The sequence below is a fragment of the Siphateles boraxobius genome, unplaced genomic scaffold, assembly GCF_051911475.1.
Source record: "Siphateles boraxobius isolate OS27281-9 unplaced genomic scaffold, OSU_SipBor_1 9, whole genome shotgun sequence".
Classification (NCBI taxonomy): Eukaryota; Metazoa; Chordata; class Actinopteri; order Cypriniformes; family Leuciscidae; genus Siphateles; species Siphateles boraxobius.
This window is the reverse complement of record NW_027509219.1, coordinates 15,286,053-15,299,169: the sequence shown is the minus strand read 5'-3', so window position 1 is coordinate 15,299,169 and position 13,117 is coordinate 15,286,053. Positions and strand designations below refer to the sequence as shown.

General features: G+C 37.0%; 1 protein-coding gene across 3 annotated transcripts in view; it reads left to right on the top strand.

The window, feature by feature from the left end:
• The window catches only part of adgrd1 (adhesion G protein-coupled receptor D1), a 48,432-nt gene that overhangs the window by 9,995 nt on the left and 25,320 nt on the right, over positions 1 to 13,117 (top strand). For all 3 annotated transcript variants that reach the window (XM_077222657.1, XM_077222658.1, XM_077222656.1), the window contains 6 exons: positions 1,472 to 1,633; positions 2,588 to 2,647; positions 2,963 to 3,089; positions 4,954 to 5,061; positions 7,211 to 7,286; positions 12,365 to 12,506. In XM_077222657.1, the coding sequence (XP_077078772.1) occupies positions 1,472 to 1,633; positions 2,588 to 2,647; positions 2,963 to 3,089; positions 4,954 to 5,061; positions 7,211 to 7,286; positions 12,365 to 12,506 (675 nt within the window). The remainder of the gene's footprint in view (positions 1 to 1,471; positions 1,634 to 2,587; positions 2,648 to 2,962; positions 3,090 to 4,953; positions 5,062 to 7,210; positions 7,287 to 12,364; positions 12,507 to 13,117) is intronic.

Genomic DNA, 13,117 nt, shown 5'->3' with positions numbered 1-13,117 from the left:
ATTTATTTATGCGCTAATGTCAGCTTATTCCAATAAAATCATTCTTTTCAAACAGGTTTCCCGAACCGGTGTTGTTTTAGTATCATTGACATACTATTATAGATTTTGTTAATATTTTGAATTCGATTTTATTTAATATTTTCTGTTTTCATTTAAAGGGTTAGTTCACCCAAAAAAGAAAATTCTGTCATCAGTTACTCTCCGTCATGTCGTTCTATTTTCGGAACACATGAAGATCTTTTGGATGAAATCTGAGAGATTTCTGTCCCTCCATTGACGGCTACGCAACTACCACTTTGACTCTTCAAAAAGTTCATAAAGAGATTGTAAAACTAATCCGTATGAATCGAGTGGTTTAGTCCAAATTTTCTGGAGACTTGATCGCTTTATATGATAAACAGATTAAATGTAGGCTTTTATTCACATATAAACATTGATCAGTGAACATAAACAGAAGCTCAACCGATCCTGCTTGATGTACAAGAACAAACCTTATTGGTTCTTGCGGAAGCTATGGGAAAGTATTTATGAGAAATAATTACACACCTTTAAGGTCTGCCGAGTAAATGTGAGCACATGGAGAACAGCAGTCACAGATTACAGTACACTTAGACTGTTGACTTAATTTGGAAGATAGTAAATTAAGTTGGGCATTCAAGACACTGACATATCTTCTAAAGGCTCTCAGCGGTGTTTGACACCTCCTTTTACATGCCCTCAATCTGTCTGCTCTGACTTCTTCCCCACTCAGTAATTAAATGAAGGTAGTGAACGTACACAGAAAATCACACGCACACAACACGGCTCACCCTCAGATGATTAGGTGTTACGAAGCCGACGCAGACGTCGCTCTGGGATCGGCCATGTGCACACAGACGCACACACCCTTGGCAGACGTACAAGAGCCCAGCATGAAATGAGGTGGAGGCCGAAGCTGTAAACACAAACAAATCCAGCTCTTTTGGAACTATTGTTTCCCCCCAGACTCTGAGAAAATGGAAAGAAATCAGAGATTGAACACTAACGCAAATGACAACACTGGCTGTTATTGAGTAAGGAGATCAAGTAGAAGAGAAGTAGAACAACAGGGCAGAAAGGAGATCCAAGATTTTCCGTAATGGCCACATGTAGGGTATGGGGGGGGGGGGGGGGGGGGGGGGGCTATAAACAACTAGTTTGGAGGTTCTTTCTTTAGACTTCATTGGAAAGTTCCAGTAAAAGTGGCATTTCATTTTGCTCTTAACATTGACATTCACAAATTACATTAGAAAAAGATTTCATAAAATCATTTCAATGGCAAGCGCCAGCTATTCCGGTGCTTGTTGTTGAAATTATTCTATTCAATTATGGGCTACCAAACCACAAGAACACTGTTATATTCTGAATCTCAAGTCCAAACCACACAGAGCCGTTACATGTAATTGTGGGTGATTTTCTTTTGACACATCCACCTTGTATTTGTGTGTTACAGAGAATCACAGAGATGCCCCAACCTGCCTCCACAAACCTGACTGAGGAAGTTCAGAGACTTCAGGAACCCATGCAGTTACAAGCTCTGGACCTCCTTCAGTCTCTATCGTTTAACCTTCCAAACAAGACTATACCTCAAGAAACTGCCAACAACCTTACACAGGTAAAGACAGGAATAAAGAGAACGTTTTAGGATTTATAAAAACATAAAGAAAAGTTGAGGTAAAATAATTAAGAAATTTTTCAGGTTCTGGCCTATTTTTAGGACACTAATCAAATGAATTGATTTGTTACATTAATTGTGTGATTATTTGAACAGAAGGTCAGATGTTCTTGTTCATTGAAGCACAAGATGCTCTTTGGACCTTCTTCAAATCTAATTTACTCAAATCTAGTTACTTTTGTGATTCACATTTCAAATAAATCATTTTCTTTCAAAATTTCTATTCATCAATGAATCCTGAACAAATATTAAGCAGAATTATAGCAATATTATAACATTTATAAAATGAGAAATGTTTCTTGAGCAGCAAAACAGCATTTTAGAATGATTTCTGAAGGACGATGCGACACTGAATACTGGAGTAATGATGCTGAAAATAAGCTTTGCCATCACAGGAATAAATTACATTTAAAATATATTATATTAAATGTATTTTATAAAATAAATTAAAATAGAAACAGTTATTTTAAATTGTAATAATATTTCACAATATTACTTAATTTTACTGTATGTTTGATCAAATGAATGCATCGTTGGTGAGTATAAGAGACCTCTTTCAAAAGCTTTTAAAAATCCTACCGACCCCAATCTTTTGAACGGTTGTGTACATAGGCATAATTTGTGGGTGGGACGGGTCCTCACCGCTTTTTGCCAGCGCCGATATTGGTCCCACCACTTTTAAAACATCTCGCGGCACTAATACAGAAAAAGCAGTTGACTAGCAGATACTTAATGTCTTTAGTTTCTGTTAAATAAGAGGTCTGGCGCTGGACTTTCCGGTGAAAACACAAAACAAGCAAAACAATTTGAGAAAAATATACAAAACATAATCATCTTCAGTGTTGCTTTTACACACACATTTGAAACTCTCCTTTATTCTGCTCTTTGTTGTAGTCTCTACTGAAGAGTGTGGATGAGGTCATAACCGCCAGCGACTGGAGAGAAAACGATGAGGTTCGTTTATTGGATGGATTAATGATTGGATAGAGAGATTCGATCAGTCCATTCATGAGTTGATCCAAACAAATCGGCACACTTTTTCCACATTTAAGCACATCTTTTGTTATGTGAAATTAATAAATTCAAACATGGTCAAATGTGTTAAATGGAGCTGAAGGTGCTATGCACTTGGTATCTGAAAGAGTCATCAAATTTGATAATTTTAATAAAGCAAAAATGATTTTGTTTTGTAGAGTTCTGCAAGTTCTGATTTGTTAACCTCAGTGAGCTGTAATATACTTTGCACTTGTCTTTTATCGGGGTGAGCAGTGGAGTCCAGTGGTCAATGGTCTGGTGGAGACTGTGGATAAGGTGATGGTGCAGATGGCCTCCAAGCTTCGGTCCAGCCCAGACTCAGAGGCTCCTCTGGCCATAGGGGGCAAGAGTTCTGTGGCAGGTCAGTACACGCTCCAAAACACTTCTTCAAACTCCCGTTTCCAGAATATCTATTCTTAGAAATTCACTCTCCCTCCCGTCCTCTACATACATGGCTGGCTTGAAGTATGTGGAGTATGTCCAAGTATGCTCACAGGGGATGCCTACCTAATACACATGCAATGAATGCAGCACACTTGGTGAATGTCAAAATCAGGCCTGAGTGAAGGAATTTGATGCATGAAACATTGCTTTTCATTGTGTTTCTTCGATTGTATGTTTCTATTTTTTAGGAGTGTTGAAATGTTAGAAATTTCCCAGAATTGTTCATTTTGGGCCTGTCTCCTATCTAGGTTTTTTTAATAATAAACTTTCCTAAGAATAAAAAAAATGTTTACTTAGTTAATTGACTGAAATGTCATGATATATATTTAACATAGATGATAAACAGTTGGAAGAAGTTTAATTTTTCAAGATTTGAAATAGTGCAACGTGCATGTCTTTAATGCCTTCTGAAAAGACGTAACATGAAATGAATTAGACGTGGGCCGTAACATCTCTTGATCTACTTTGTGCAGATTCAAAATGATTCAAGTATCATTGAAGTCTCATTTCTAAATCATTCCCTTTGATACTCAAGGCTTCACAGTCAACTTTCTCTTCTGTCTCTGATCCTCCCTTTGCTCTGATAAGACTGTGTGTGAGGACCAGAGGTCACATGAGGAAACCTTTCCGGTTGCCTGAGCTATTATTGAACTTCAACTGTTTCATTCAGTGAATAAACCATAAAAAACACAAGATCTCAGATGAAACAGAATCACCCAAGAACAAGAGATGATGTTGAGAAAAGATTTCCCATTAGTTCATTCGGGCAACGCCCTGCAATATTCTCGATTCAAACTTTTAATACACTATACTTTACCAATACTAGTGAAATATCACAATTCTGTGCCAATTTTTACATCACCACAAAAATTAATGTGCTATTTAACCTTTATTTTAAATTACACTATGGTTCAGAATTTTTGAGACAACGATATTTGTTTAGATTTTTGAAAGAAGGTCTCTTATGGTTATGGGGTTCATTTATTTGATTAAAAATAATTCAGAAATATTGTGAAGTATTATTATAGAATTTAAAATAAGTGTTTCATTTAGGTAAAAATAAAGTTATATATTTTTAAATGTAATATATCCCTATGACGGCAAAGCTGAATTTTCAGCATCATAACTCCAGTCTTCAGTGTCACATGATCCTTCAGAAATCATTCTAATATGCTGATTTTAATGATTTCTTATTATTAGCAATGTTAAAAACAGTTGTGCTGCTTAATATTCTTGTGGAAACTGTGATACATTTTTTTGTATAAATACATCTTTTGTAATATTGTAAATGTCTTTACTGTCACTTTTTTATCAATTTAACCATTTTTGATTAATAAAAGTTTTTTTTAAATAGTAACAAATTAAATTCAAAATGCAATATAGCTATTTTAGTATATATATTTTTTCAATTAAGTAAAAATTGCTTTAGGTTAATCAGATAATTATTCAAGACGTTAACAGTCTGTAATAAAAATAAGTAACAAATTGCAAACAGAACTAATATACAATTGAAGTAAACAGTGTTGACAGTGTTTACATTAATACCTCACAAAGAATTGCACCAAAAAGCGCAGCCGCTTGTTACAGAGCATGCTCACAAAATGCATGTTAAACCAGCTGCCTTTCAGATGGTGCACATGCAGGGACAGAATACAGTCAGTACTCGGCTTCACCGACTTGGTACCAAATTGTGCTTCTTTTGACCTTCTAGTGCAGTAACAAATCAACAGTATACTCACTATGAACAGTGACCCAAGCCTTTTTTTTTCAAATGTATCTAGATTACTCTCTTATGAAGATCCCTCAGAACTACAATCTGCCCAGCTACCGGTTCCCCACACAAGGAAAGAGTTACATCTCAGTACCAGGAGAGGCCCTCACAATGCAGTGTGAGTATGCACATCTCACAAATACACACACACAAACCCTAAGATCTGCTGGTGATCCTTGTCCTGATCATGCAGCTCTATCCTGTGCCGCTCCAGAGAACAGTGCTTGTCTATGTCGCCTATACAATGAACTGCCACTGACTAATGGGATAAATCGTGCTTAAAATAACAAACTTTAATGCTTTTCCACTTACTAAACCACAGTTTAACCATAATGTGCATAATGGAACAAACAAATCCTGGACGGGAGCATAGACATACAGTATGAAATGGATTGGATTGCTAAACAAACTGCCAATCATTTTTTCTTTTTGAATAAAAGGTTGTTCTGAATCATTCCTATCCAATTTAGCCCCTGATTATGAGTAAATGTGCGCATACACATCTCATTGCTTTTATACGCCTCTGGCTGCAGTGAAAGAACACATTGTTATTTCATACAAAGAAGATGAAGGACATTTATTTGTTGTCTGTCCGCTTCAGCCATAAACAACAAATAATCAACGCAATCAACTCTGATGACTTCCTGCTGCTCTCTAATGAAACCTGCCAATCACACGAGCCCCTCCAGGAGAAAGCGTTATATAATTTGGAGTAGTTTAGAGCAGAATTGCATGAAAAACAGAGAAAGTGTAATGTATAAATTTGAGCAATAGTTAAAGAGCGAGTGTTGCAATGTTTCCCATGTGGCGGCAGTAATTATGAGGGCATTAAACGTTTTGTTTGTTTGACACTGTTTTGGGGTCAGCTCTCCTCAGCTCCTCTGGCACAGTTCTGAACCTGAGCCCCGCTCTGTTCATTATAAACAGTTTTAATAAACTATTAAAGCTCTATTATCAGAAATGGCACATAAACGCTAGCACAGGCATTAGCGTGCCATTGAACTGCTTCTCCAGTGAAGCCGGACATATGGTACACTTCATTAACAGAACCAAGCAGAGCTTTTATACGCCAATTAAAAACGGCAAGAGAAGGAGCGCATTGAATCGCCGTGTATTCCCGCTGGGCCAAGTTTCTTTTAGTCTTTAATAAAAAGATTTGTAGAGAGATTTTGCCCCTTGGTTTGTGAGGTTATTGGCCCAAAGCTCATCTGAAGCCCAACTCAGAGGAGATAGTTGGGACTCAGTGATATTCCTTATTTGGTCCATTAACACCTGTAAAATCACTAATAAGTTGTAAAAGCATGTTCCACTATAATATCAACTGTGAAACATTAGTAATTAACATTAATATTAAATAATACATAATAATATATAAATATACAACATACATATTAAATAATGTGTATTTAAATAATATTTCAATATTAAATATTTATATTGTGCTGAGTAGCTGCTTGCCCAATTCTTTATGTAGGCCATCCAGTATAAGCTGAGAACTGAGTTGCTGACTCATTTTATTGCTTTTTTTAGAGTAGTTAATCAAGACATTTACAAAAACTCTTCAGCACTCATTTTCGTGTGCCACCGTGAACAGAAATAAAACATGCATCTGTTGGTTAGTTTGCTTCAAACTGGCTGTTGTTAATGATTGGCCTAGACTTATTTAAATGCCTCTGATTGGTTGCTGTGCTCAAACCCTGCAAAACATCATGTTGTTAGAATGTGGAGAATACTTTAATGTGATACTGTAAATTATACTTTCCATGATTAATCACAGCAACTCTCATATTAACGTAGATTATTTATTCACTTAATTGTGCAGCCCTAATTCAGACCCTGTTGAAATGATACTGCCACATCCAATGGTCTACAACAATTATCAACTATATTTTACAAGGTTATTTACACAAATTCTGCTGTCAAATTGTGATTCTAGTTATTGTGTTTTCATAATAATACTGGAGTTGTTTTGAAACTCGAAGGGAAATGGCCCTGTGTATTTATTTTTTAATGGTCGAAAGATTTTTTGAAGTATAGTGTAACATATTTCCCCCTCACACACGTGGTGGACCCTCAATCACACTCTTCCCGTGTGTGTGTGAACACACATCTTTCCCATTAGAGCTGCACTGAGAGGAGCGCATGCAGTGTCTGTGATAATGAGTCTATCCTCTCTATGCATTTCAACGGAAGGCCAACACATTCTTCAAAGCACACATACATATGTGTGATCGAACGGTAATAGTTGTGTCTGTTTCCCCCTGCAGCTCAGACCACGATCGTGGGACTTTTCTACCACAAAATGCACAACTACTACAAAAAAATCAGCCCTCTACAAACAAGGTGAAGTGTGTTTGTGTGTGTTTCCTGTTGTACATTGTGTTCTAGTGAGCATGGCTTTATCACTGTGGTTCTCTCTCATCTGGGCCTCTGTGTCTGATACTCCCAGTCATTAAGTCGACTGATAACACTCTCTTCTCATCTTAATACAGCCATGATCAGTACTTAACTTTATTTATTTATTTTTGTAAATCTTTTTATGTAACTACCCTGGGCAAAAGAGAGATTCTGCAGGGTATATTCTCATTACCATCTAAATTAGTGTTGGGCGATATGCTCCATTTTCACTTCGTCCTATCGTCAGCCTGTGAGATCGGCGATACACGATATTATCGTGAGGGGGCGGGGCTTACTTATTTGGTTATTAACTTGATTATTTACTCATTAATTTGCTTGTTTTATTACTTCATTTTATACGAGAATATTTTTCTATTTTGCTAGCAAAGGTGGAGTGTTTTTTACTAGTCTAGATCAGGTTATTTCCCGGTACAGTGAGGTAAAAAAAGATCCTAATCATTTTTGTATCTGACTCGAGTATTTCAACATGTCAGAGGGAAATTTACGGACACATGATCCTCTCATGCCGTTACAGATGCAGCATTTTGACAGTACTTCTGCACGAGATGAAAACACGTTTTAATAATTTCTAAGGTCAAGAAAGAGTCAGAGTTTGCGATATATGTCCTCCCACCAGTGGTCTCTCTGTCTAGATGCACTTCACATATGCGCACTTCAAGGAAAGAACACAGGTTCTTGTTTTTTAAATGCCGGGGGAAATCCGAGTAGGCTAGGCGGCAGAAATCTAGCTGAGTCGATCGGTTTATACTTAAACTTATGACTTGACTCCGATAAAGGAAAACAGGTTAATGCGTTTACATGACCACATGCTTTGTCAGTTTATTCAGAATAATCGGGTTAAGAACGTGCATGTAAACGCACTCATTCTCTGAAAGTGAAAGTAAAAACGGACTGAGCTTTCGGCTGTCGCTGCATTAATGAGACAGAGACGACGTTGGATATAACGGTATAGCGACTATCTTAATTTACTGGCTTAATATTCCTCTTGTGGACCTATATGATGACAGTGAAAAAATTAGAAGAATATTTCTTGTTAAAAAAGTGTTTGAAGCTGCTTTTGATTTTCACAGATGGCAGAGTTGTGCTGTGTTCGTGAACTAAAGACTGGCCTATATAATTTTAGTGATATTACTATTATTATTAATATTTAGTAATTGTATTGTTTTTAGTGCTATTATTGTCATTAAACTTTTTGTTAATGTGCTTTGGAAACAAAAAACTGACGAACAACGATGCCGTTTTCATCTTGGATATGCATCTGTTAAAACAAGCACTCTTGACAATTTGTGAATGGATCACCTTGCAATTCAATTTTGATGTGGGATGTAGGCCTAGTTTTTTTATTCTGTTTTTAAAACATTTTCTCAGAGTCCTCATACGCGCGTGTTGGTGTTTGTCGCAAGTGTTAGGCTATGTGGTGATGTTGTTATGAATTTAGGCAAGGCAAATCAATTGTAGTTCCTAATATTAATTTATTAACAATACTAGCTTTATAATTATATTACTACTAATAATAATTTAATACGTTCATGGTAAAACGAGCCAATTATCGTATTGATATCGTCAAAGGCATCTGCCATCGGCGAAATCTCAGACTATCGTCGATACACGATACTGTCAGTCTGTGCATTAGTGGTGGGTTACATTGTTGAGGTGCGGTCACATTTACCAATGCACTGCAAAATTTCGTGGGCAAAATCCAGTCAGTTCAATCGAAATCCAATTTTCAGAGTTTTGCGGAAAGACGTACAAGTTCTCCATGCATATTTTGCTCATGTTCAAGTTGGTCATGCAAATTTGCTGTGCAGACCAACAGAAAGATGCTTGGTTTGAAAGTGACTTCTATGTGTGAGCAGTGTTTCATCATACATCGTTACACTGTTAACAATAGAGTACTGAATCCATGACATAAAAACCTGGAAGACTAATTCGCCAGTGGTTCCCTCAAGGTTTTCCTATGGGCTTTTATAATGGGGTTTTTCAGTTTATGAGTAGGTCTGTGGTAAACAAAAGACGATACTTGGACATTTTGCTCTACAATGTAAACACACCCCAAATGTTATTATCTAGTTTCTTATTAGAACTATATATATTTTTTTAAATAAGCATAACAGCTTCAAAATTCGACATGGTTGTGTGTAACTTGCTTTGTATAGCAAAACGTCCAAGTATAATTAAGTTATATTTACCAAAGTCAACATTTTACTCATAAATTGAAGAAAAAAACAATTCTAAAGATAAAAAAAAACTTAAGCGCGAAATCGTGAGAGAACCACTGGCAAATTAGTCTTCCGGGTTTTGACATCACGGCTGCAACACTCTATAGACAATGGATTTGTGTTTGTTTTTTTGCCTGTGAAATTTCATTGAAATGTGACAGCAACTTTACACCTGTAGATGGTGACAATTGTAATTTTTCACTCATCCGAATAATTCCAAAACACTGATTCCTTCAGCAAGGAAGCAAGTGAATGAGTCGTTGAATCATTCATTCAACTAATTTATTTAAAAACACTGATGCTGCTTCCCAAATCGCACCCTCTGAGTCTGAGTAGGTACTTCTTTTGAACAAGTACTTACTTTGCAACCATTAAAAAAAGTAAATTCTATATAGTATGAATTAGGGGTGGAGCCGAACCCGAATACGGTATTCGGAAAGGCACAAATAACGTGTTTTTTACGAATACTTATTTCGAACAAATACTTTAGAAAATATTTGTATTCGGGAACAAGAAAAACTTTGTATCAAAAAGCTGCGTTTCCTCACGAGACCGCAGTTCGCGAGTGAGTGAGTGACGTTCAGGAAGAGGTGACTGACACAGGCTGCTCCATACAGCAACAGAGAGGGCTCGGCTGAGCGAAAAAACACTTAACTGTTACTATTTTTGTTGAATAGATTTTTGTACCTTAACTGGGTTCCGGAGGCAGTTTATAACTTTCGGGAAGTGGAGTTTGATCGGGAGATTATTTCATTACGCTGCATTATTGACGTCTGCAGCCGGTTGCTCTCATGTTCGCTCTGTTTACGTAGCTCTGTTAGCTCCGTAATTATTTGTTTTTATTACATGGCTTGGTTGAATTCTAATGTAGAATGCGGTCTTTTATTTCCATGGTTATTTCTTAATAACAGACCGCTGCTAAGTATAACACACCGTTGCCACGAAAAACAGAGCGTTGCCATGGATTTTTAACGTAGAGACGGAACGGACTATTTTTTTTAGCGGAAGCAATACAATAGTTTTTAAATCAATAAACTCCTTTTTAAATCAATATTTTGAGTGAAATTATTGATTTATTTGGTAGGTAGCCATGTAGTAAGAGGGATAATGTATAGCGAGGTGGTTGTTATAGCGAATACAAACCCTTCAAGCTGATTCAAGACCCCTCCGCTTCGCGTCAGGCTCATAATCAACCGCCTCGCTATACATTATCCCTTACTTATTCTGTCTGTTCAGCGTCCTCCAACAAGGACGGGTGGTGGTGGGATTCATAATGTTCACAATGGTATTTTATTAGTTGTTGGTTTAACAATGGATGAGGTAATGGCTGTTATGTTATTTTCTTTTCAATGACGTTCCTTGGTACATGTTCATTGCTGGATTTATATAATTAAAGAATACTTACACTATAACGTAAATTAGAAGTGTAACGCAAAAAAGCTAGATTTTTACGCCTATTTTGGATTTTACTCGAATACAAATACAAATACTTTTTCCCCCTCAACAAATACAAATACAGATACAAATACCGGCTGCTTTGCACACCCCTAGTATGAATGTAATCCAGACGTACCACATTTGCATAATCATTCATTAAGAAACTAAACAAACGGCAATACTGTTGCCGGGAGACACATAATGATTGTATCTTCTGTGGCTTTGTTTGAAACAATTTTTATTGCCTGGGCAAAAACAGATAATGTAACTGACAATATTGTGTCTAAAATGTACCAACAGCATCGTGAGCTAAGTTGATCATAGAGACCATTGTGGGAATGGCTCTACAATCTACTTAGGGCTTACGATGCTTTCGGGAAACGCAGCCCTGGGCAGTGGATCTGTATTTCCCAGTATACTTTGCAAGGGTCTGCATTAGTAGAGTAAATTAGGTGTTATTTTATGTGTTTTTCACTAAAGGGAATGATGTTGGTAGTTTATGTTAATGTTTAATGTTCAGTTATGTTGGACATTTAGAGGAGTTTCTTGTCACGGAACACACACAGGAGGCAGAAAATCCAAGAGCAGTAGTTTTTAATTAAAGGGCAATCCAAACTCGTAGTCATCCAGGCAGGTGTCAAAATCCAATAAGGCAATCCAAAACACAAGACAAAAACAAGAAATGGGCAAGTACAGACTGGAAAGTGAGGTGACATAAACCAAGGACTCCGTAACAAACACTAACACAGACAGGGAATATATACACACAGAACCAACAAGGTGATGGGACACAGCTGAGTGCAATAATCAGATAAGTGACAGAACAGAATGCTGGGAATTGTAGTCTAATGTGAATGACACCGTGAGAACGAGGACCTCTAGTGATAACCCAGGGAAACACAACCAGACACTGTGACATTTCTATTATTGAATGTTGTGGTTACCATTGTGCTGAAGAGTAGCGCTGTCAATTTTCACTTTGATGCAACATAATGTATTCAATAACCCCAAATCACAATTTTCACAAAATTCACCAATCAGCAAGGATCAGGTACACATGTGTAGAATGTGTCCATCCTGAGTTTTATTGGAAATTGTATGTTGGGTCAATGTCACTCAATTAAGTTAAAACAGCATCCCCCTTGTTTTATGTTAAATAAACCTGATTGAGGTAGGTTATAACAACAAAATTAGAATTTATGGGTAGAATCAGGTAGAAATATCTCCTTAAAGCAATAACTACATGTTCACTTTGTACAATGTGGCAATAAAATAATTTTCATTGCTCAGTCTGGAATGTTAACAGTAGTTCAGGTATGGCCAATAACTGACTGTCCATCTCTGCAGGATAAATGAGGCGGTGGATTTTAAAGATTATAAGATCCAGATGGCCAGTCATCTTATTTCTCTGAAGGTGGAGCCATCTCCTGTCCTGTCACTCAACCTGTCGACTGAGCCGCTCATCCGGATCGTCCTCACGCATCAGCTGGTAGGAGAACATCAATCCAACACTTCATTTTGTTCATTTTTATGTTCATTCAGGAGTGTGGGTGCTTGTGAGCATTTGTTTTTTATCAAGTTTATTTTACTTGACTAATGTGACAAGAAAAAATTGTGTACAGCGACAACTTTGAGATCAAGCAGAAAGTTCTACCAACCGTGTCATTTATTCTCATTCTAAACGAATGTGCTCACGCTCCTCAACCAACATCTGGCTTTCTGCACATCAGGTTAGACTGAATGCAATTAACATAAATTAATATTTATGACCCAGTCTGGCCTGGCAGATTCAGCACTGGTATATTCCTGATGAGAGAAGGGTGGTTGTGACAGCCTATTCTTAACATTTGTGGTCTGTCTGATACATAGACTTCTTCTGAGACTTTTGTCTAACCAGAATTATTCCTTTATGTTTCTTAAACGGTACAAAAATTATACTTGATATGTTGGAGGAAAACTTTCAAAGACCTTTTTTTTTTTGCTGCTGCTGCTGCTGTGTTTGTGGTTTTGTCTTTGGTGAGCTGTGTTACACAAGAACCCCAGAGTTCAGACTTGTCAGGACTAACCATGGAAGTCCATTTCGGTTTGCATCATCCTCTG